This window comes from Coturnix japonica, chromosome 8, assembly GCF_054131305.1.
Source record: "Coturnix japonica strain WE chromosome 8, WE-NBRP24, whole genome shotgun sequence".
Lineage (NCBI taxonomy): Eukaryota > Metazoa > Chordata > Aves > Galliformes > Phasianidae > Coturnix > Coturnix japonica.
Window position 1 is genome coordinate 13,067,545 of NC_140670.1, and position 26,632 is coordinate 13,094,176.

The 26,632-nt window shown below is 32.7% G+C and overlaps 1 protein-coding gene across 50 annotated transcripts in view; it reads left to right on the plus strand.

Moving 5' to 3' along the window:
• KCNMA1 (potassium calcium-activated channel subfamily M alpha 1) overlaps positions 1 to 26,632 on the plus strand; it is a 409,269-nt gene that overhangs the window by 298,284 nt on the left and 84,353 nt on the right. For 19 of the 50 annotated variants that reach the window (XM_085554216.1, XM_085554208.1, XM_085554209.1 and 16 more), the window contains 5 exons: positions 921 to 1,030; positions 3,451 to 3,519; positions 7,321 to 7,332; positions 13,042 to 13,128; positions 14,910 to 14,986. In XM_085554216.1, the coding sequence (XP_085410342.1) occupies positions 921 to 1,030; positions 3,451 to 3,519; positions 7,321 to 7,332; positions 13,042 to 13,128; positions 14,910 to 14,986 (355 nt within the window). Of the gene's footprint in view, positions 1 to 920; positions 1,031 to 3,450; positions 3,520 to 7,320; positions 7,333 to 13,041; positions 13,129 to 14,909; positions 14,987 to 18,362; positions 19,768 to 24,604; positions 24,779 to 26,632 lie in introns of those variants that run through there. The other 31 variants (XM_085554236.1, XM_085554238.1, XM_085554217.1 and 28 more) reach the window with 4 other exon arrangements.

Here is a 26,632-nt window from a genome sequence, read left to right on the forward strand (position 1 = left end):
CATACATATATATATATATATGTATAAAAATTAAGAAATAAATTCATTGTATTTGATATTTCACTGACTTCTTAAAAAGTTTGCTATCCTTCTTCTTTAAAACAGTCCTTTGAAAAAGTGATTTTAAATTTTTATTTATTTATTTATTTTAAATGACTTAGCAAGAGGAAAAGATTAGTGAATCTAAAATTTAAACTAAGTGTGTAGGACAAAACATACATAAAATACTACACAAGTCATGTTTAAAACAGCTGTTACAGTATATTTTTAATACTGGAAAAAGAAAAAACCACAAATATTATGCCACACCAAATTCTGAATTTTGTTAAACAAATGTGTTGTACATGTTGGACACATCTGATTTGCTTTCTTTTGATAATGAAAGATGTCTGAATTTAGCAGTAAATCTTCTCTTCAGTTACTGTTATTAAATACTTGTGACTGTTGAAACCATTTCAATATGTCTACTTCTCATAGTTTCCTGCTAGCTAGAGATGCAGAAAACAAATTTTCAGAATTTTTGATGATGTTTTTTTAATGTGTGTGTTGTGTCTACTAGCCAACTTTTGAACTAGGTGAAAGCAAATGAAACCTTTTTAGAGAGACAAAGTAATGATATAATACAATCATTTCACTAGAGAATTTTCTGAAACAAAAAATTAAGAGATGCTTTTTCTCAAGCTCTCCACTGACTTACTTCATGTCATGCTAAATGTTCCTACAAATAATCAAGTGATTCATTTTTACATAGGGTGTTTGATTGACTATCCTCTTCTTTTTCTTGGCAATATCATCATAATACTTTAGTAGTGTGCTTTTTTATTTAAATATTTATACTTGCTTAAAGAGTTGTTCATAATTTTAACTGAAGTTTTTTTATTTTTTTATCTCTACATCTCTTTGTTTGTTTGTTTGTTTAGATTGAAGAGGATACGTGGCAGAAATATTATCTGGAAGGAGTTGCAAATGAAATGTATACAGAATATCTGTCTAGTGCCTTTGTGGGTTTGTCGTTCCCTGCAGTTTGTGAGTAAGTAGAAATCCATATTATTAAGCATAATTGTTTACATGCTTTCAAGTGAAAACAATGATTTCTGCAGGAGACCTTCTTATTTTTCTATAGTCCTAATGTTGCTACATCAGAAGAAATCAAATAAAATAAACATTAAAGCAATCACAGCATGGAAGTATTCCAGATGTTATGATGCCACTTTCTGCAGAGATTTGGTATTAAGTGATTGTAAATGAAACCGTAAATGTTTTTAGTATATGACAAATTAATCAGCAATCCATTTAAAATATTTACTTGTAAGAGTGTCCTATTGTTTCTTTTAATGAATCCCATTCTTAGAGCAGTGTTTGTCAGCATCACTGTCTCGGCTTATGTCCTATTCCAAGAAAACCACTCATTAGCTAAGACAGATTTAGTGTAGTCATATAAGCAGTGTGGTGTCCAGAGCTTTGTAGCACTGGTTTCAATCAAGCATACAGTATGTAACCATGGTCTAAGTCGTACTATAGCTTTAAGTTTTGAGGCTGAAAATACTTAAATTTGTCTTACATTTTTTCTTTGGAAGATGCATCTGTATGTTGTTCCAATACATGCCATTGCCATAAGTATAGTACAGTTTATAGCAGTCATACTTTCTCTTCTATTTTATTAAAAGGAAAAATAATATATATATTAGTTCTGTGTTTGTCCAACATATTGTTGTAATGTTTGTAGCTATGGCCCATATTTCCATGTGGTATATTTTTATAACAGTGCTTGTCACAAGAATAGATTTCACTTTTGAGTCAAACTGCTAAGACTTAGACAAGATTCAATATTTGTCTGCATTCTCTCTCAGCTCCAAAACAGATTATTTCTTCTGTGTGAGTATTCAAGGAAGTAGCACTTTCTAGTCTGATGCCAAACTAAGTCTTGGTCTATCACAGAGTAAGAGTCGGTGTTAAGTTCTTGCTTCTATATTTGAATTGTTTTATTCAAGGCACATCCTAAGCACTTTTAGACTGTTAGGACTTAATCCACACATCATATGCCCATTACAGTTTTTCACCTCTCTGAAGCAATGATATTGGATCCGTCTATAGTTGTTGTTGCTTTTTTGCTTTTTTTTTTCCCCCCTAACTGTGAATTGTATTCAGTGTTGCTGACAAGTCAGATGCTAAACCCCACAAACTTGAGCTCAGCTCCGATAATAGCCAAGTCAGACTATCCTGACATTACTCTAAATAAAGCTTTCCCATCTTCTGAGTGAAATCAGATTTCATCTGAATCTGTGAGAGAAATCTCCTTATATTTTACAATTTCCTTCAAGCACTCCCAGAAACTTCCCTCAGTCTCATCCCTGAAAGAGGACAGCTATCCCCTCTGCTCCTAACACAGCCAACATATAATAGTCTTATAGATGCTAAATAGTCTTCTTAGGCACACCTGTGAGACAGAAAGAGCCATCATGTGAAAACAGAGGTTGTTTTATTGTGCTCCCTAATGGTATGTGAGCTCCCTTGTCACAAGTATGAAAAGGCTTTTTCAGTAAAAAAAATATCCATAGGTCAGCACAGTGGCCTTTAAACTCCCCATAGTTCTTTATCTTGTGTTATCTTAAGTTACAGAAGTTTATGTTTCCATTATAATTACATTATAATTGAAAGATGCACCATGGAAGAATGCTTGACCAGTTTAATAGAACAGGAAGCAAGTAGCATGATATTTGCATATACTTCAGTGATAAAAATGTAAAATCACTAATTTTTGGTTATTTATAAAAAAAAAAACATTGTGTGTTTCTTTGATTTCTATCACAGTACTTGTCAGCTTCAAACAAATGTTGCTATACTCCCTTTTCAAAATTTCTCAAAGTCTCAAATATACTTCTTTTAGTAAAGTGCTACTAACAACTGAAGGCAAAACATAAACAACAACAACAACAAAAACAAAAAAAACCAACAACCGCATTAATGTACCAGCATGTATTTTCGCATGTGCTGGTCAGAAATAGCTTCCTGTTATGCTGTTTTTCTGTCATAGAAATTGATAAATGCTGACTATTAGTGTACTCTTGTTTTTGCCAGTATGTGTACGTATTTTGTGCACTGCAATCAATGTTTCCTAATTTTAACAAAGTTTTGAAAAGTTTCCTCAAAACATCCACTGCTATAGTCAAATGCAGTTTTATGTTTTGAATTATGACGTTTGTTATTATATCTTAAGTAAACTTAATAATGCAGTACTGCTGTTTAGGATGTGTTCTCAAGTTGTCTGTTTATAGAATTTATGAAGAAGCATTTAATATATTCAAAATAGAAAGACCTTAATATATGAGCTATATACATGTTACTGAAGCCTGGGAAAGCATCTGAGTGAGTACAGATTCTCAGCCGTGTCTATTTACACAATGTCAGTTGCGAAGAAGCTCTGATTCTTGGCCTCTTGTCTTCCTGCAGACTGGTGTTTGCGAAACTAAAGCTCTTAATGATAGCCATAGAATACAAGTCGGAAAAAAGAGAAAGCAGGTATGTCCATGACTAAAATTTTGAAGTAGGAATGCTCTGTCAAGAATTTTGCTTGTGTACTTTTGAAAATAAACATGGATGTCTGTATAAGTTTGATACCTTTCAGAGTATAATTCTCATGCCATCACATTACACCATTTTATGTAGCGCTGAAAGGATTTTATTTCTGCTCTGTTTTTCCTCACCCAAGTCAATTTAAGTTACAATACTTAGTATAAGGTAGGGGTACAGTGTTATGTGTCTACTTTCAGAAGTGCAGTTCATTTTTATTTAAACAAAAACATACCTTACACAATGTTTTTTGTTTCTACTCTGTCAACTTTAAGTGATAGACCAACAATTTACTGAAAATAGAAAAGTGGAAAGCAGGTGTGGTATCACAAGTCATTATGGTAAAGTTTATTTCTCAAAATAAAAATTTACAAAATAATTTCATTTAAATCAGTTTGGAAAAGCCAGTCTTCATAGCATATAGGATATATGGAAGTACAGAGTAAACATTTATATGGTATCAGTTCCAACAAAGGATGTATATATGAATACCGTCAGGTAAATCGAAGTTACATGTAGTTGTGGAATTACCAACTCATTGACCCATTTTAATCTGAAAAGAAATCCCTTGATTATAAATGAGTATACATTCATGGACAGAACATGTTTCTTCTTTTTGTACAAAAATTCTTAAGAATTTGTATATACTGGAGTCAGGTTTCAGTTTGTCACTCAGTGCATTTACACAACATTCTTTTTGTGTAACAAAAATCATAAATGTGCTCTGCAACATGCAAAGGGGCATATAACAAAAATCTGGTAATTCTGACTTTGATCTGAATTTTGTTTTCTCTGTCAAAAGTGATATTTCTAAGATTTGCAGTAAATCTAGAGCTATATATACTACAACATCATATATATATATATATATATATATTTGCCACCCATTACCTAATACTTTGAGGGCAGTTGTTTCTCCTCCATGGAGAACCAGTTCTATTGTTTGAGCTCATGCCATGATTCCTGAGGTTCTGAAAGTATATTCCTGTATAAATGCCTATAAAACCTATGTGGGATGCTTGTTAAAAAATCAAATATTGCAACTATTAACAACAGTATTTCCATGGCCTATACTTGATTTTGCATGATTCCTTCCTATGGGGTAAGTGATATGTGGAGTAGTGTGTGTGATACCAGATTTTACTTTTGTCCCCATTATGTTAATTAAGAAATCTTTTTTGTTTGTTTTTTTTTTCAATAACAGATTTTTTTTAATGTTTCTAGCTCACATCGTAAAGTAAAAACTTTCCATTCAACTACTACATTCTGCATTTGCTAATGTAACAAATATGATTAAATATTATTTTCCCTAAAGGTGCATTAATAACAGCACTGATACAGTTTAGCATATTTTGTAATTGCAATATTTAGAAATTACTTAGTTTCCTTTGGCTCTCTCTGACAACTGTTAAACAACTTTAGGTTGTCATTACTTTGCTTGTCATTTAGTTATGTGCTAATATGACAAACTTTTTAATAATAACAGATAATTCATGGCTTCCATATCATTCTTTAAACTAACTTCAATAAGAATTGGTTTGAGTTCTTAATCACAAGCTGATGAAGAGAATCCCACAAACAATAACACAGTGTGATCCAACCTGTTACTTAAGTCCATAGAGGTAAAAGTTTACAGTGAATTAGTTTTGTAGAAAAGAAATTGCAGTAAGCAAAACTAATGGAGAGATGTTAACAGTTGGATTTTACAAACATATGTATAACAGAAGGAAAGCAGGGAATCTAGATATTTGCATCATTTATTTAAATATATTTTTTACCATGATCCACAGTAGTAACTTCTTAATTTAGTAAGGAGTGATAATTTTATAGTCACTCTTCAGTGAATTGGATTGCTACCTGCAGGATAATTTTACTGTTCTACTTGTCCGTGTGTTCTTCAACACATGTGTTGAGTACGTATTTCTGGCTTTATGAACTGGAGCCTCTTAATCTAATCAGAAAGGTAATAGAACAAACCTTTTTCTCACTTCTTGTGTTTATTTGCATTTACTTGCACCATCTTAATGATGAAGAATTTAGATAAAAAAGTAGTGTAACATGGTTTACAAGTGCAGATGGTCTTTTAACATGATAAATTTATCATTCACCAATTATTTTTGTTGATATTATTTTTGGACATACTTTACCTTCATTTCTCTATTGATAATCTATAAATGTGAAGAAAAAATTAATTATGATTATATTCATTCTATCAAGAGGGTTATCAAGAAGAGATATGTATTAACTTATTTTATGATTATAGTTTGGATTCATATTTTTAAGAAAATACTAAGAAATTTACATGCTTTACAACAATGATTACTATAAATAAAAGATTGCTGTAGTATCAGGGTGGCACCTTTGTAGTAAAAGCTATTTTTTTCTGCTACAGCTGAAGAAGGTGTAAGACAAGAGAAGTTTCAAATCATTCTTTCTGCCAAATCAATGAGAAGATCTTACACCACTTTGATTCTTGTTACTAGTTTGAAGGCATAACATATATATAATACATATGGTATATTAAAGTAAACTGATTCATCTGATTAGTTTCATCTGCTTTCATCACTTTGCAATGACTGCTAGAGCAACCACAAAGTGAATTCTGAAATGTGTGCAGTTCTCACAAGTGATAGGTTAAAGTCATTATAGACCTCCTAATTCTTTCTAAAGCTTTGTGTTAATTCTACCATAGGGAAATTGAGATTAATAGTCATTTGAAATCATCAGATTTCTATCCAATCACTATCTGAGCTTCCTGCTTAATTTTTTTCCCCCCACAATTCCTATTAAACCTACATAAAGAAGTATTAGGTTGTTAATTGTTAACAAGTTATGATTTTAAAAAGATTGCTTAAAAGCACAGTGTGAATGTGCTCTGAAGTAAAATGAGTTTTGCCAGTCCTGATATAGGTAATTATTCTTAGATACAATAAATATAGAGTCAAGTAGCTAAAATATGGCCTAATTTTTATTTATGTGATTGTTTCTCATCAGGGTAGTTAAAAAAATTAATTATAGTTATACTTAAATTTATTTTCATCTACATTTATATAATTAATCTTTGAATTACTGTTCAGTTATCACAGAAACCTCTCGGCATACAAATTGTGACTGACTTTAGTGGGTTTCTGTCCAGCTACTATGGTCTGCACTTTAGTTGATCCAGATCACAGTATGATTTAGCCATTTCTCCATAACTAGTATAACAACCATTCCTTTATCTCTACAGGTATTGTAACCATTGTTAATAAGCAAAAAGCATTTTGTTAGTAAATTGTTTATGTACATGGTATAAGCCAAATACTTCAAATAATGTTCTTAGTTCATTTACTGGAAGGTTTTATTTCGCCTGTAGAAAAAAAAGCTGAAGGAATATGGAGAACATCAATGTGAGAGTGTCCTAGCAGAGCTTACTCAATGGATAGCAAAAAATACCAGTTTTAAATGCAGATGCTCAAACTCCTCATCTAAAATCCCTTTTAGAGATATTTTTTTAATTCCTTTTTCCTTGTATTTTTTTTCACATAAGCTAGAAGGAAAGCCTAACCTGGATTCTTCCCTTTTGCACCTTCTGTTTACTCCTTTTGTTAAATTTTCTCTTTGTCTGTCCATATATTTGTCCTCATTCTCAGCAGAAAAACCTTTGAGCCTTTGAGACTTTTATATAAAGGTTTTTTTTGCTTTTGCTTTGATGTCAGTTGATTTCCTATCAAAGTGTTTGATTTGCAATTTTTTTCTTGTCGTTTGCAGAAGCCGAAAGCGGTATGCCCTCTTCGTTACCTTTCCTTCCAACCTCAATCCTACCTCCACTCCTTCTAACTTCAGGACTAATTCCTTGCCAAGAACACAGGAAGATAACATCTTTGTCTATCTTTCTCTGTATATGCACACATATATATACATATATATATATTCATTTGTCTATGTGTGTATATATATATATCTATATGTGTGTATATTTATATATTAGCCCCCAAACTAAAAAAGGAGACAGGATAGCATTTTGTCTCTCTGTTGGTTCTTGTGACTCATGCACTAACTTCTTTGCAGGAAATTTAAAATACAACAGTATATGTTTCAGGCTTTTATTTTTATCCCCATAAGGAATCATTGGTGTATTAGACTGTTACATTTGAAAAATAGACTTTACTATTAACACCTCATGTTCTCTTTTTTTTCATTTGTACTGTATCATGACGATGTAGTTTTCGTCTTTTCCAGCCCTTATGCTGACATATCGTCTCCATATTCATATGTTCATTGATGTCCTTCTTCCCTTAGTCTTCCTTCAAAACAAGCCTGAGAGTACAGTGGTTCATTTCCTCTTGTAGTCTCACCTTTCATTAACAACCTAATGCCTGATTCTTTGCATTGCCAATCCTGCTTTGAGCACAGTTAACTGTAATACAGTACTCATTACATTTACTGTACTGTTCCAGTGAAAGTACCATGGATAGTTTGTGCTGTATGTCACATTCATTTTAATGACATCTATTAAGATTATTTATGAAGATATTACTCAATCTTTTTCTCGGTGTTTTTTTGTTTTTGTTTGTTGTTTGTTGTTTTTTTTTTTCCATTGGGGTGGCATGTGTATCATTTTCTTTTGCTACACCATTCTGAGAGCCCTTCTCTAGTCACCATTCTATCCTGCTGCTATTGGTTTGAATGGAATCAAGAAGGCATGCTCTTCTTTATCTTCTCATTTCCTCTCCTCCTTCTCCTCTCCTCATCTTTTTTCTGTCACTCCCATGTGTTTTCCTAATTGCTTATAGCAGTCTGTTGGTGTTACTTTTCAGAGGCCCATTCTCATTTTTCAGATATTTTAATTCCCTTCTTCATCATATTCCCTGAACTTTACTTTCCATGTCTGTTTTGTTGCGTGTGCTGTGTGTTGTTTAATTTTTAGTCTTACTCTCTTGTGGTTTCTAAGTAGATGTGTGAAAAGAGAGGTGGCTTCCTGTCAGTTTGGCATTATTGATATGATCCAACTGCAGAGAAGTTACTGCAACACTTAGCATCTTCAAGGATCTGCAGTTGTTGCACCTCTACTTCGCTTCTTGCTTTTAAGTATATATTATCTTGTGGTTAAGGCATGTGAACGCTGGCATGATGAACAATATGAAGAAGTGATGTACAAAGTTGCTTGCTCCCAGAATAAACTGTATTGTGGTGCTTCATTGTACTGATAATCAATCACTTCTGGAACCAGAAGGAATAATTAAGCTGCTTAAAGTGTACTGAACTCACCAGCACCATTGAACTAGTTTGGATTATGCCCAGTAAAAACACCTTGCATTCATGATTTAATAGACATTGTTGTGAAGGACTTGACTTAACTCCTGGGAGCAACCTTTTTTTGTATGCTTGTAGTAATTAAGGCTTAATATACTGTAGCATGTAATGTGCTGTGTCTTTTGCCTTGTATTCTTTTTAGTGTCTTACTGGATTTTTCTATGTAGAACAATATGGATCTGAATTAATGTCAATGATAGAGCCCAGAAGAAAGAAGCAATACTCACGAGTTACATGCAGTGTGAAGCTGGTATGCACGCAACTCCCATTATGGGATTTGTGCACCTACCCTCACACTCCACTTAGAATCATTCCCAGAAAACACACATCACCTAAAACAAATTTTGTAATTTTACGTCCATAGTTGTGTGAATGACATGGCACAATTTAAAAGGCCATTAGACTAATAATGATGCTTTTCATCTGGGCATAGTATGGAACAAGAAAAATAGCTGTCTTTACATAGTAGTGTGATAGCTTTAGTCAGTAAAATCAAATAGTCTTGTTTTAGTTACTCTATTAATAATGAGTCATTATTTATATTTCTGATTAATATGTGATATTGTTACTATTTTAGTCACATGGGGAATGGTACAGTACATCTACCACAAGGTTTTAAAATAAGTTTTTTACAGCGTTTGTCATTTGTTTAGTCAAAATTTTGCCATTTTTGTTCCATTTAATTCAACAATTGTTTTTTATTTTTTTACTTATTTATTTTAAGATAAAAATGGTATTTACAACAGTACCTGCAGATCTAAAATAATGCCACTCAATCAGACAGGTTTCCTCAATGAAGGGATGAATTGTTCAGTTGATCCCTGATACTGGCATCTCATCTGTCTTTATCAGTATAGACCTAATTAATCCCTACTAATTATTCAGACTTGAGCTCTTGAAAGTGTCTTCTATTCTGAAACAGATGAGGTGAATCCCATTCTCTGTGCTGTCCAAATTTTTATCCTGAATGTAAGAACAAAATGAATGGTAAATAACAGAAGTTGCTGACAAGGGAAATTCCCAGCCTTGACAATATATAAAAATGAAATGTCATGTACTTATCTCCACAACTAGGGGAATATATATATGTGCACATTTTCATGAACTGCTTAAATAGATATATGCTTCTCTATATAACTGATGGATGCATTTTTTTTGGTAGGCTTTAAAGCCTATTTCGTTTTTCTTTGTTCTTTCTCTCTTCCCCCCACCCCCACCGTTTAAGGCTTTTAATTCAAAACATGTTGCTTACTGTATGCATTACTGTGAGTACTTATGAGAGCATAACTTTAGCCTATGTAAAGAAATCTGTTCATCTGTCTTCACTGAAAAGCTGTAATGCCTTCATCATTAAGGGAAAAGAATGAAATAGGGGGATAAAAGAAGTGTTACTCTGACAGAGAAGTACTTACTGGTACTTAAGAAATGTAGTCAAACCTAACTGTATTGTAAATGTTTGCATATTTTAGAATGAACAGCTTACTAGCAACAAAAAAGACTAGCTTCTGTAGATTTCTAACAGCTAAATTACCATCAAAATGACTTTAAAAATAAGGAAATAGGGAGGAGGAAAGGCTAGAAACTTAACTGCAGGTAAATTTAAGAGAATGATGGAATGTTTTGGCAGAAAGTCTTCGGAAAGTTATTAGCAAAAAGATCCCCTTCTGGTTTTACCTGGGCTTGTGGCTTTATATGTTGGCAGTTCTCTTTTCCAAGTAGGGAATTTTTAATCTGCTTCACTGGCTGCCTGTTTAGCTGTCCCTGGAACAGCCAGAAAGCTTTGACTTGATACATTGATTCAAGTGACAAAACTTTGTCCGAGGAATCTACATTTTCCAAAGTATTTGTGACTTCAGTGACTTATTTCATGTAAACAAATGATATTTTGTTCTAGTTTTGTGTTTTGTTTGATTGACTGATTGTTCTGTTTTATGTCAGCTTTGTTTCATTTTAAAACCTGGGAGACTGCATTTGAAAAGTACATTAAATAAATGTTTTGTTTTGCAAGCAAAACCAGTAAGCCCAATAAACTAAGAAATCAAAAAGATGTGAACTTCAGATGTGAAGTCTTGATGCAAATCCACTTAGCTGTGTGCATTATACTGTAGGCATCATTTAAATAATGAAATTTCATTTTTGCAATACTACTGAAATGTGCTGAGGAGCTGCTCTCTGTGGTGATGCATTAATTTTTCTTTAGTTCTCTCCTTTTAAACAATTGCAAAGTTTGAAACTGTGAATGAAGAAAGAGGAAGGATGTCTGGGTAAAGGTTTCTTTTGAGAACTGGTTTTTGTTCTGTTCACAGGAAACCTGTGTGACAGTGAACACAATTTAAATGAAACTTTTTACAGATGATCTCTGATTATTTTTGGAAGCAATTGCTGAGCATTTCTACTTGCAGCAGAAGTCCCAAGAAACTGTATAGAGATACAATGCTAAACATTAATAAAAACAAGTTGTAGGCATCCTAAATAAATAAATATTTTACCTCATTGTGACTCAATTGAGTCATTAGTAACTCATCTGTAAAATGGAGCAACCTTTTCTCTTCATATTCTTCTAAAATAAATTATGTATCTGTGAACTAATTGCATGCCATTGTGATGAAAACTGCTGAAAAAAAACACACGCATTAAAAATGATGCTGAGTTTAAAGAGGAATAAACGACTCAAATCCATTCCTAGAATATTGCCAGTAACACATTCTTGAATACAGTCTCAGACTATGCAAAAAAAAAAAAAAAAAAAGTAGCTTGTGGATATTAAGTTAAGAATTGTATCAAGATGACTGCATAGTATACACTAAATTATGAACTAAATTATATAGTAATTTATAATTTAGTATACACTAAATTATACACATGAGCAACCTTTTAATTCTTAAGTGCTTTATTTTGCAGCCTGATTATTCTTTTCACAGGGCATTTTTACATGGATACTCACATGTAGCCATGTGCTTATATAAAGCTTTCAAGTACACTATTTGTCACACTAACTTATCACTAATATATAAGTGATAAATACCATCCTTAATATGAGAACTGAGACCCATTTTTCTTTCTAACAGCGACCTCAGAGATATTTGGCCTTTACATTTTAGTAATGTGTATGTGTTTGAATATGTGACTTATCTAATTTTGTGTATGTATTTTTATGCCAGTATTTAAGTTACTGGTAGTCATTATTTAATTTAGATTGTATGTGCATGCTGTTTGTAGACTGATTTTCAAAGACCAAGTTTAAAAAAAAATACAAAAAGAGAACTTTTGACAAGCTGCTTTAAATTTCATTAAGTTAAAAGTTTAGTTACATTACACAATAGTAAAAGTAATTAGAAAATATGTCTCTCTCTGTGTATGGATATATAGCTTTATACTTTGCAAATTACCTTAATAACTAGAGTTAAATCTTCATGAAATTAAAAGTAATTCATAAAGAGATATAGAATTCTCACTTCTTGAAAGCAGTTCATAATTTCTTTCATCATACTTAGTGAGGCTATTTTGTCAATGTGGTTGGGTTATTTTTGTTCTTCCATGCCTACATAGCAGTGTTTAAAATTTTTTAAAATTCATTTTATGTTTTTTCAGCTATCGTGACTGGTTGTCTTGTACCATTCCCCTTGAGTGTATGTGTGTATTTATTATTTTAAACAATAACATTGTATGTCCAGATAGGGGTCCCATTAACATTCCGTATCACTAGAAATTGGCAAAAATTTGCATTAAAGGGTTTACCTTCATGAGTGGCTTTTTGTATTGTTAGTGAGCGGTGGTTGTTGGTTCTTTTCACCATATCTTGAATTGTTCACCACTTTGTGTGACAGAGCAAGAGATCTAAAAGCTCAGCTTCACACCATGTTTCTGAGAGGCTTTGTTATTTTGTATAATCCATACTTAATGCAAAAACCTAAAAATACATATGTAAACACTTAATGTGATTTTGGGAGAAGGCATGTGAATGTCTCAAAGTACAATTTTTGTAAAAAATGATGGCATGTGAAAACTGTTATTTAATTGGAAATTTCAAGGAAAAATGGCTTAAAATTTCTTGGCAGCCTTTCATAACTAGTGGGTCCCCTATAGTAGAATAAAATAAAGCTAGTTGTGAACATTGTGTTAAAAGTAATTAATTTTTTTGTTTGTTTGTTTGATTTTTTTTGTTTCATTGTGCAGTATATTAATCAATCCTGGAAACCACGTCAAGATTCAAGAAGGTACCTTAGGATTCTTCATTGCAAGTGATGCCAAAGAAGTAAAAAGGTAATTATATATTTCTAGCTTGAAATTTAAATGTGCTGTATTTAGTTTTTTATTTGCCTAGTTTTCCTTTACGTGTAAATATGTGAACTGATTTTCACTCTAATCTGCTGAACAGTATTCATGGAAAATTGAGCTGACAAATTAATGAAATTACCTTTCATTCAGATCATTCATATAATTTTCTTAAAGATAGGTTCAAATGTCTAGGAAATAAAATAGTTTTACAAGTATGTGAAGAAAATAATAGGTTATTTTTCACAATTTTATTAGAAAATGTAAAATATATTGATCTATTTATTTTCTATAAATTAATTAGTCTTAGTGAAATTACTCTGTGATAGAACTGGATTGACAGTTTTGTCCAAGTTTCAAGTTTAAAGTAGTTCTTGTTAACATACAATCTATTAAATACTTGATTTGATGAAACTACTGTATTTATTTGCTAATTGCAATAGCAGATTAATATTTATGATCTTAAGATTTTCTTTTACTGAGTCTATATTGTCTATGTTCTCATAATAATAAATACAAATAAAACTGTTTGAAATACATTCCAATCATTATGGACAACTTCACTGTTCACAGTAGTTAGATGTACTGTAGTTGCATTAGATTTACAAGAGTTTTATGGTTTTTGTATTTAGTGCCAAGCATATTTATTCTAGTTTGTTAGGATATAAAATGGGAATAAAATAGCAATATGAGAAAGTAGTGTTTAAAATAAATAATTCCTTATTGTCCCTTGAATTAAAATAAATAATTAAAATATTTGAATGATGACATTTACTTAGTCCTTAACTTATGTCAAAAGTAGTTTTAAGTAATGAATGCTTGTTACAATTACATAAGGAATGTCAAAACATCAAAATAATGCAATTACTGAGAATTTGAAAATTTCAGCTATTGGTGAGCATTCTGATACAATTGTAGATGTTACTAAACAAGAATATCACATGGTAACTTAAATGGTTCAGTGTATTAATTACATGCTTTTCTTAGAAGGGTTGATTTCTTATCTGTTCAAAATCAGTCTGATTGTGCTCTAACACTAAATATGAAAGACAAAAATTAACCTGATTTAAGACTGTATCTGCTCTTTCATTTATATATTTCTATAGAAACTCGCTAATTTTTTGTAGGTTTTGTCTTTTTTGGGGGGAAGGGGGGGGGGGGGGAGGCGTTAGTTGGAGGGGGATAAATTGTACATCTGCACATTGATCAGTTTACAATTTCATTTTATCTAAGATGATGTCCAGCTTTTGACTGGGCTGAAAAACTGGCCCAGGGTGCTAGATGGTGTTTTTAACATAAAATATCTGGTATATCTGGTATAAAATATATTATAATTTTATATATATTTATATATAAATCATATATGTATGTAAAATTATACAATTATGCATATACAATTATAAACATATTTAATGAATTCTCTGTTCTTATATATATGTATATATACACACATTCCTGGTGAAACTCACTGGATGCTCAATTCTTCTAAGATGTAAGACAACTGCAAAGATAAACTCTGTCATAATTATCCCTTCTCCCAATTACTTTTCAAGTATATTAGAAGAAACACTAATTTGGAGTCTTATTTTTGAATTTCATGGTCTTGAAGCAAATATTTCTTACTTTAAATATCTAAACGGTTTCAAAGATTAAAGGAAATTAGCACTGGCATGTTTCATTAATTTCATACCGCAATAAAAAAAAATGTGGGACTAATTTCATTTGTATGGATTAAGAAATGTGTCAGTTTTTCCATTCTGTCTCTTCAGAGCATTTTTTTACTGCAAGGCCTGCCATGATGACATCACAGATCCCAAAAGGATAAAAAAGTGTGGCTGCAAACGGCGTAAGTAATATTTCTATCACTCCCTTCTCCTTCCCATTAACTGTTAAGTCTTGAGAATAACTGTACACTCAGTTACGTTTCACACAATAGTGCAGAAAAGTTCAAAAATAAATTCACAGCATAAGTTGAACATAATTGAACATAAGTTCAATTTGCATTTTGTAGTTATTCTTATTAAATTTCATACTACTTACACATGTTTCTTCATTAAAAATCTATTAGGGTCCGAAGCTTACAAAACTTAAACAGTTCATCTAACTAGATATAGCTGTGGAAGTTCCTGAGTTAAAAATGAGCTAACAGTGAAATTCTGCTCTCATTCATATCAGGCTGGTATTCAGTAGTTTTCTGTAAAGAGCTTTTGTTTTCCTTACTGAATACAACTCTGTACAAGAAGATGTTGGGGAATAATATTCCATCATGTAACTATTGAACTAAGCTATTATTGAAATAAGTCATCAGTTCCTGGAGAAAGGGTTTGTCTGGAAAAAAAATAAAATTAAAGATTGGTGCCTTAAACATATTCTTTCAATAGATTTTGTAGCTGAAATGCTAGTGTTTGGTTTAGTTGCATTGTTAGGTCTGCTGTTTAAATTCTTTGGAAAATTGTGTGTAAAGAACTAACTAAGTTTGGAAATTGAGATCAGACTTTGCATCTCTATTTTTATAAATATATAGAATTATTATTTCATTTTTATATACTTTGTGAAGATATTTCGCAGGAACTGTCACAACTACATTCTAGACACAGTTGTGTTTGATCCATGAATATTTTTAAAATCAAAAGGATTTAGATGTCCTTCTCTCAATGGATGCATTTATGTGCATTCAATTCCATCTTCTGGAGAGGCTTTTTCTTTACAAAAACACTGACTAGGTAAATTGAAACATCCCAGAAGAGTTTGATTGAATTTATCTTACTAGTACTTTTAAGAGTAAAAAAAAAAAAAAAAAAAACACAAAAAAAAATATATTTATTCATTCAGTGAGCTTATTCGCTTATTCATAGCATCATCATTTCACTGTTTTGGAAGATGAAAAAAGCCTTATCTAACATTAAGGTGCACCTGAAATTGATGAATTCTATGTCTTTTAAAAAGAAAAGCATATGTCATGTCCTCTAAAAAAACAAACCAAACCAAAAAAAACCCCAAATAACCAAAAATTACAAAACCAAACCACAGAAATGTGAACAAAAGTAGAGTAATTGAGAGAAAACAGCTGAGGCCTTGACAGAAAGTAGAAATTTCCTTCCAGTAGCTTCAAGGAGAGTAAAGCACATGGAAAGCATGCCTGGTGTGGAAGGAATATATGTATTGCTTAACATAGCAGAAAAAAGAAATTGCCTAACATATTGTTTAAGAACAGTTTATCCATGTGAGATTTTGACCTCTGAACTGCTGCCAAAGCCAATGGGACTTCTGAGCAAGTTCTGGTAAAAAGCAAGTTTCAGATGCCTCAGGGTGCATTAAAAAAGAAACAACAACAAAACAAAACTTACAAAGCCAATCTCTGTTTTTTCCCCAATTTACACAGCACTTAAGAAGAAATATGTTACCTGTTTGCCCAATTCTTAAAACAAAAAACAAAAGCACAAAACAAACCAAGAAACAAAACAAAACAAAAAACAACAACCAAAACCCCAAACCTATTTAATTGTATGTTCTTCTCTACTCCTTCACATTGTGTATGCATTTCACACATGTGCTGTTTCAAAGATAAAAATCTGAAAGTTTGCTGTTTAATGGGAGATCTTCATGTTGCAAGAAGGTAGACATTGGGAATTCGTGGTATACAGGAGAAAAACATGAACAGTAACATAGCGTTAGTACTAGGAAGCCAGGGAGGAAAAGTGGCATCCTGTGACCCTGCCATCACAATGGATGCATTACCAACAACAGGGCCATGGAAAGTGACAACTTCTATATATACTACTGTGGAATGTCCCAAAAGGGACAGTCAGTCCAATAAATAGAGATACTGTCCAGATGTAGGAACAAAATGATGGATTTAGTGAGGCTAAGGAAGGAGACAGCTTCCGCTTAACACAGTGTTCACAACTATTAGGAATAGCGCAGTTTCTTTGTTTTTAAAGTTCTGTCAATCAGAAAAAAAGTTAAAAAAAAATTTTAAAAATTCAACAGTATTTAGTAATTTTGGATCACTAATTCCAGTGGCATTCTCAAGATCCCTTTTGTGGGACTGGGTATATAGTTTTAGAAGGTAAGTGTTAAGGTAAAGACGATTATTCACATTAAACACCTTAGTTTTAGCTTTCAAATCACTTACCACTTTTGAAAATCTTAATTGCATTATCTATCTGTAAATTACACAAACTTTTTGGTCTTAAACTGCAGGCTAACCGTAACAAAACATGCACTAAGAAATACTTTCTCTGTTGAATTAGGAAACTGTCAACTGATCCATCAACAGTTAAGCTAACAACTTGATTTTTAAAGAAAACAAAAATAATCACACAGAAATATCTGGTCCTATATAAGAATATATATTTTAATTAGTGTGCAACATAGCAGTTAGAGACAGCTGAATGTGGAAAACATGTAAGATGAAATGAAGGGGGCTGCTAGTAAATACTGACACTTTCTGGTGAATTGAATGTGAAAGATTATTTTCTTTAAATTGAAATCTTACTTATTGTAGCTTTAATTAATGCTTCTTCCTGTGATACTGGAAGACCACATTTTCAGTAACGCATCTGAGGTTGCGTATCAGATACTATCTGAATATTAGCTTTTTATATTGTTGGGGTCTAAACATGAGTCTGACCTACTTAGCTATTTGTCCAAACCTGTTAGGACTAATATTAATAACTCCAAGGAGTTCAGTACATTTCCATGAGGTCACAGATAATTAATGTAAACTTGCTTTCCTTTTGCAGTTTCTGCCACCCTTCTTTCTCCTTACCTATCCCACTCCCTGAATAACATATGAATGCTGATGTCATAAACGTTTGCGTGGAAATTTTATTCAGAGATTGTTAACGTATTTTTTGAATGCTTTTAAATCTCATTCCTATGGCATTTAACTGTAGATTTTTCAGCAAGGGGCCAAATACATGTATAAATTTATATAAAATGCAGCCAGGATGGCATGAAATCTCTGAACTGGATGATCTACTCCTCCTGCTTCTTTCATTCTGTACAACAAGTGTGGTCTAATTCTGTATATATTTTTTCCAGTGACAGTGCTTGCTGTGAACGATGGGGGTTGAACCCCAGAAAGGACATATCATATGTACATTGATGTGTTTGAAAGAATTCCTTGTAATCTATGATAATTGACAAACTTTTGATTTATTTTTCCTCTTGCTGCCTTGGAACACGGCCCCTACTATATTTTAACTGCACACTGATAGTGATCTATTGTGAGTAAAAATGGGTTCCCTGTAGCCCGGAGTGCGGTCCAACCTGTCTTTCTCTAGCAGAGAGTATTTTTGTTCAGTATTTTGGTTATTTTCTTTATTTATGTTGCATGTAGCAGTGGCGTCATACCCACAAGTTTCTCATCATTTCCACCCACGGAGATTAGGGTGACGTTGAAGAAAATACAGCAGTTTCCCCCTCTTCCACTTTTTTGCTCCTTTTTCCCCACAACTTTGTCTTTTATCCCTATTTGAAAGGTCGTGGCAGTGACATTTCTGAGAAATGATGCTAGAGATATCTCATAAGTTTTCAGAGCTATCGATTAGGCTGGGGTAATTAGCGCTATAGCATTGTTTGCCTCATTAAGCCAAATTCATTGTCAGATCTGCGTTTTTTTTGTTCTTGGTTTGTATTGCATAGCTAACACAAGGGACAGAGCAGCAGACTTCTACTGTCCTTATTTAACTCATTTCTCCCCACCATCAAAGATAAAGATATTTTGGGGAGGAAGTCAGACAATGAATTGAATGTGTTTTACTTTGAATATATTATGTTGCAGCTTTCATCAGTAGCAAACAAACTACAGTGATCATTTTTCCCACCTATAACAGTTTTGCTTGTTACGAAAATAATTACATGGGTAGAGCGACACTTTCTTTTCATGACCTAAGCTGTAAAATTTTACATTATTATTATTATATATAGAATATGAAGTTTATAGACGATTTCACATGAGTTGAAATTTGACCACTTCAAAGTGCTCAGAATCCATGGAGGCTCTCACTTGCCACTTTTAGTTTACATAGTCATAATAATTTAAATAAGCACAGCATTTTGGATATGGAAGGAGTTAAGACAAGCACTATGAACAATATACTGGTTATATGGCATTGTTAGGATTATAGGGTTTGTTCTTTCAAACAGTAGGGATCAAGTATTTCATAGGTGCAATAAAGCATTAACTACTGCATCAGATTGAGGCCGGTAGCTACAACATACAACTGCATCTAATCTAAATAAGTGAGGCTATGAGAATTTTCACCATTTCACCAGGCATTATGAATTTATTTTCTGATAACACTTCAGATCTGAATCCAGACTGTGATATTTTTTCACCTCTCAGCTGTACACAACATAGGATCTTGCAAAGAATCTTGAAGAATTTGATACTCCTGGAGTTGCATGATATAGTGTCAGCCATCTTGTAATTATGGTGGCCTATGTGATGGTTAGCATTACTTTGTTCTCTTTTTTATAGTTTTGATGTTATTAGTACAGTAAAGAAATGAGATCTTCCCCTGCCCCCACTATAGTAGAAATTATTCATACACAGAACAGAAATTTCTTGAAAGAGTTACTGTCTGCCAGTAGAATGTCACAGCAGAAAGCTGGGGAAAACACACCTTAAAAAAGCAGATTGTCAAGGCAGGACAGTAGAATAGGAATTTACAAACCAGAAAGAAACTAATTTATTTAAATGAATGAAACAATGATTCCATAGATGTAAAGGCAAAACACTGGAAGTAATTTTGATATTTGTATCTACTTATTGCAATGAATTAATTTTAAATACATTTCTGTACTGAGCTCTTTCTGGACCACGTAAACTAGTAGAAATAGCAATAAACAAATAAAAGAGCTTTTTTTTTTCTTTTTTTTTTTCCTTTTTTCCCCTAAAAATAAATAAATTAATAGATAAATAAAAGAAGCAATTGCAGAAATTGATATTTTTATTATTTTTTATTTATTTATTTTTTAAGCCAATGCTTCTGTCTGCTCAGGAATGCATCTCACTCTGAGAGTATGCTGTCTGAGAGACTTTAACATAATGAAGACAAGTTCACAAGGATATTTGAATATTTAAAATGAGTTGGTCTATAAATATGACATTACTTCTTCTAGCTACGAAGTATGGCAGAATGTCCACTGTTTCTACAGTTTTGAGAAAGAACACTGACACATTATTGCAAGCAACTGACCAATTGCCTTTGAATGCAAAAAAAACCAAAAAGTATAAACAAACAAAAAAACCCCCAAAAAAACAAACAAACAAAAAAAACCAAACCAACAACAACAACAAAAAAAACCCAAACATGCAAGAATTGCAAGATAATGAAAAAGCTGAGTTGGTGGTGATGAAGTTTTTCTGTAAAAATTAAATAACAAAGAGATAGCTTGGCCTGTTGTGTTAAGAGAAAATAAATTGTGAAAAATAATTTAAGAAATGCTGCTGTATTTTTCAGAAGAGAAAAAGTGCTAAGGGAAATCCTTTAAAGATTTGTCTCTTATGCTAACCAGCATCCTTAAAAGTTGTCAAATCAGTCCGGTCTTCCTTTAATGCTGCTGCTGTTTTTACTCTTAGTGTGGATAATGAGAACTTGCAGAATTGAAATGACAGTGTTTACATTTCAATTCTTAAGTGTAGTGAAACTGTTTTTCAACCATTTGCTGGTCAAGAAAACTCCAGTTGATTCTTCTTAACCAGCTGTTGTTTCATAGACAACCACTAGATGTCCTCGTATACTTACTTTTTGTAATATTGAGGTCGCGAGGAAAAGTGCTGTAGTGATGGGTGGAATATTTGAATTGGATAGCTTGTACAGTCAGTACCAAAACAAACAAACAAAGAAAAGACAGCAAAGATAAAAGTGAAATTTTGGTGATACTTCGTTCTGCTTTATTTTTATTTATTTTTAGTATTATTTTTAACAAAGGAGCTGTTTCTTGATCTCCTAGGACAATAATCTGCAGCTGCCTTTGCTTATTTTTGCAACTGGAAATGTTTCCTACTACTATTTGTGAACTCTTAAGTTACACATCAGACCCAGACAATCTAGAAAAGTTGACTAGGCTCTTCTGAGTTTTTGAGATTGAAAACAAGATATTTCGAGAAGTGTAGACATGTAAGCCATATTTCTTCTTTATTGGAATGAAAGGACATTAGCTTTCAAGAAAAAAAAAGCAACAAAAAGTTTTTCAAATATTTCTTTATTTTTGTAAATAACTACGAATTTTTGCTATTGTTTTGCTCTTAACTCAGAATCTTAACTCAGAAAATTACTCTGATTCATATGAGCCTTGTTTTGGCAGTAAGTCATTTAAGTAGTCTAATTTCTGTGTCCATAGTTACTTCCCCTGATATTTTCACATATGCTGGGGAACTATGATCAGTACTAAGTAGAAGGATCAGTTCTTTCTTTTTATCCATTTATTGTTCAATTGGAAATAGGGAAGTAATTTCCTTTATGTCCCAACTTACATTTTTACTAGTTGCACATAACAGTTCTATTCAATCTCCATAACATTTCTATGAATAGAAATGAGATGATTCTTATGCAGGTGCTACAGGTGTCAAATGAATTTAACACCCGGAGGCTGTTCTTAAGGTCCCCCTGTCTCTTTGATGGTACTCATTTTTCATTAATTTTTATGGAAGTTTATTAGGAATGATATGTGTGTGGCTTGAACCATTTGAAATCATTTCTGTCTTGTCTTTGATCTTGTCACTATTCATCCCTAATAATAACCCATGTTTTGTTTTATTTAAAAGAAAGTAAATATTGTATTTTGTGTGAATGTAATAATGACTGTTTAAAGTGAATGAAGAGTAACAGCATGTTTTCTTTACAAAATGTATTGCTCTGATATGCAGTTGCTTATGTACTGGTTGAAAGCCTTATGGCAAGTCATATATGCTACTTATATTTCCAGGTCCACGCCTGTTTCCTGCATGTTAATGATGTGAAATATTAAAATGATGCATGATCTCCAGAACAACTGATAATAATTGTTAAAAACAGTCCCTGTAAGGGTATTACTTTTGAGAAGTGCCATGGATTCCTTCCCCAATTGATCAGATGGGCTTAAATTTCCAACTTCATTGGTTTTAGTCTGATGAAAATGGTACTAAAAGTTTTCCTTCCCAACCTCATTTGCTGTTAAAGATGGTTGTTTTTTTTACTTTCTATAAATATGACCTTTTCTATTATTGACTGTTGATAACTTTTGGATTCAAGTAAATGAAAACCAGGGACTGTTACTAACCAATAGCATAGCAGCTGAGAATATCTGGTCAGTGTGTTTTGCTTACAGCATTTGATTAGAAAATGTCTTTCAAAACAGCTGTAATTAAAACAAAATGGACATTCCTTTTCCCTCACCTACTATTAGTGTCTCTCATAAATGATCTTTACTTTTCTTTTGTTTCCTTAAAATAAAAGTAATAAAATAGGCATAATGAAAACACTTCCATATTTCTGGTAACATTTCTTCTATGCCCAACTTTTCAGTTTTAAAGAATATGTTGGGAAAAGTTAGAGAGAGGGAAACTATGGGAAACAAATGCTGTTTTGAATTTTCTGTGTAGTTTGAATGCGAATGCATCAAAAGCTGCAGTGGAAACCTTCTTACTAAAAGCCAAGCTCTGAGAAATGATGTACCATGCAATGAACAAGCCTGATGATGCATGATGACTTTTTGAACAGCTCTAAGATAACTCTACTAGGATGCTGAAAGAACATGGCAGTAGTCATGTGAGCAAAGTTTTAGAGGAATGGAGTCGCTGCTGAAGAGATCACTCATTCATCTCCCTCAATGCCTGTTTTCCACAATCATAATGTTACCCTTGCTTGAAAAATATACTGTATGGCAAGTCATCATGGCCTTAGAACAGGACTTGACCCATTTGAACAATTACAATCCCTCTTCCCTGGTGACTGTAGCATTAAAAAACTGGGAAAAAGAAAAAAGAAAAAAAAAAAAAAAGAAGAAGAAACTAGTAAAAATCTAATATTGCTACCATTATACAATCTTCAACTGAAGTTACAGGCCAGAGAAACATTACCTTTTTACTACATTTGCTTGTAAGGTTTTGTTTTTGCCTGTTGGTGCTCTGTTTTCTTGGGGTTTTTTTTTGTTTTGGTTTTTTTGGTTTTTGTTTTTGTTTTTTGGTTTTGGTTTTGTTTTGGTCTTTTAAAATCTTTTTTAATTTATTTATTTTTAGCATAATTTGAGTCAGTTCAATCTAAACCATTACCAAAAGTGTTGGTTCAATGCAACATGTGAAGCAATTTAAGTGTCCTTTGCAGTTCTTCAGACTTAAATTTACTTGAGGCTGAGGTAACATATGCATTTGTATGAAGATACATGACAGCATTTTTATAAAATAGAATGCTGTATATTTCTAGAAATACATAATGGGGACAATATCCTTTCTGTGACCAGAGGATGTAATTTTTTTATTCCAACCTGGAAATCCATTTGGAATCAGTGCCTAAATCTATGTTCAGTTATTTGGTTCTCAGTCTACCTTTCAATGTTATTGAGTTACACTAACTCAGTAACTATTGGAACAGAGAACGTGCCGATGATTGGATTGGTTCAGCATGTTTCAGTGTACCAATGCTCTATGTGCTTTTGGTGATGCCTTATTTGTGAACTGATTTTAATGTCAAGCATATATTGTCACTTATATCAGCAAATTTTGGTATTCTGTCAAGAGTTAATTTCAATTCCTGAAGATGCATTGTAAATGAAGTCAAATTTTCAGAAAATTTTATGCACATCTTGTAACTCTACAATTATGTGTAATTTATTGCCATGAAGGAGTTCCCTGGCACAGTTTAATGCAAATCAATTATTAGCATATGTTTGAGGATAAATATATATATGTATATATATGTATGTATGTGTATACATGTATATGTGTGTGTATGTAAGAATGTGTGTATGTGTGTTTTTATGTGTGTATACATGCATATTCATACATATATATATATATATACATGCATATATATAAGTTTTCTACTTCTAATTGAAGCAGAGTTGGCCAAAAATATCTAATGAATCATCAACTTTATATATTCGTTTCATTTTAGCCTAGCAGTATTAATTGTGCCAAGGGAAGAATATATTCTTAGGATTTTCTGCTTTTACTATGCTCTTTTTTTGATCCAAACACTCGTCTGTTATCAGTAATTCTTCCCTCTGTCTGCGGTCACCCTATGAGACTGAAGAGAAATAAAGAACAAATTATCTTTTGCCCTACTTTTAATGTACAGCCAAAGTGTTATCAATAATCTCATTGCATTTTTTTTTTCCCCTGGGTCAAGACTGTTAACATAAACTAAGGCCTGTATTAAATCCCTTAAATTACCTTCCAGCTGCCTTGTTATATATATAACCTTGCCATTAACCTGCTGCTCTTCCTCTCCTCCCATCCAACACATGGTTATAGCCAAGATGTCCATCTACAAGAGAATGAAACTGGCATGTTGTTTTGATTGCGGACGCTCTGAGCGTGACTGCTCTTGCATGTCAGGCAGTGTACATAGTAACATGGACACCCTTGAGAGAGCCTTCCCACTTTCTTCTGTCTCTGTTAATGATTGCTCCACCAGTTTACGTGCCTGTAAGTTTTAACACCAACACATGCTGTTCCATGTCTGTGGTGTCTGTGGTATCATCCCCGTCTTGTGTCGTACATTGTAGTTCTGTGAGTCTTACTGGGCTGGTGCTTTTTTAAAAATTCAAAACCAAATTTTAATGCAGCTCTGTATTTGTATTGCTGTTTCTATTTATTTTTAGTATAAAAAATGTAATTTGTTATTTTGCTTTTTGTGCTCTTTATGAAGCATGCTCTTGCAATAGCTTGCAGGACCTTTGTAGTGGTTTGGTGACAACTTTTTAATTTAATTCGTACAATATAAATTTTAATTATTAACCAATATGTGCATTATTGGAGGAACAGGTCTGTGTCTAAATCTGTGACTGGCTCTAAGTGGGCAAATGCAGTAGTACAATCAGCATAGCAGTATACAGTAGGCAGTGAATAAATGTACAGGATACAGCTTAACTGTTTAGCTGTGTAGTAGCTGACATTCTAGTTTAGACTACTACCATTAGCTTTAATTAAGTTTTTAGCCCTTTGTGATTAGAAGGCAGGACCTTCCTTCTAATACTGACACTGCAGATACCTTAATAAAATGGCACCTGATGGAAATTTTGTAATGCAAACTGTCTGAAATTAGCAGCAAAATCTGTCCTGCAGGACAGTACCATTCTGGAATATGCTGCAAAAGCTCTTTTGAAATACTAAAGTTAGAGGGGGAGAAGAGAGAGAAATTAGAACCCTGTGTAGCCATTAATTATTTGGGTAAGCCATAGGGATTCATGAGCTTCCTTTATCTGTGTGATGTCAACTATTGAAAAAAATTTTTAAACAGTGGTTTTTCTCACTCTCCAGTCCTCTTCAGACATCTATTACTGGCAGAACTATGTCTTGGGATGGGTATGTTGTCCTCTCTAACCAAATGTAAAGTAAAACTGGCAAGTTATGAAGAAATTCTAGGAGTTTGGATGAGAAATCATGTCCACTTTACATTACAAGACATTACAAATAAAAACACATTCTGCTATTAATAACATTATGTAGTAAGTAGATTATGCACCTGGTTGCATTTAATGCCTTCATTTTGTTGCAGTGTGTAGTCCATGTGGAGAATGACATTGCTGTCATTCTACTTTGAGATTTGTACAGTTATCCAGACACAGCTGTGGTGTATATACCAATACTATGAATTTTGTTATCATTTTTATGTCTGAAGACTGTGTCAATTAAATGAATTCTAATAGAATTTCATAGGGATTTTGGCAGAAATATTTGTTTATGAAATTTTTTTATGTGTACAAGCACTGTGAATGTCATTTTTACCTACTTGGTTGCAGTTCTCAAAGGCAAGAGCCACTTGTAATTATTATTCCAAGTTATAGGAGTTTTTATCCTTTAGAGTGACCTGTATTAGAGTAAAATACTTTAAATCATACTTGTTTATTAAGAACAGTGACTGTGAAACTTACCTGGATTGAGAGTTACTGCAGGCAGTGTTACTTCTACGACCTAACAGCCTCTGTAACAGTGTCTGATGTTGTTTGCATTAATACAGAGTAGTGCAGAGATTAAGTGGTTGGGTCCCAGCATGAGTGTTAACAGCCACCTGATGGGGATAAATGAGTAAGTCCCCTACAGATAAGTGAAATTTCTGCCATTAGTACTGTCCTGCAACGTGGAAAAACAAAACAAATTAAAAACAAAACAACAAACAAACAAACATAATTTTTTTGGTTTAACATTACTTTTGAATTCACTTAAGGCATTAAAAGTAAACATTTTTGATTGCGTTGCTACCTAGGCCAAAAACCTCTACTGCATGTTATTATTGCCACCAAAACCGTGCTCTTGGGAAACATGCTAAATCTATGTAAT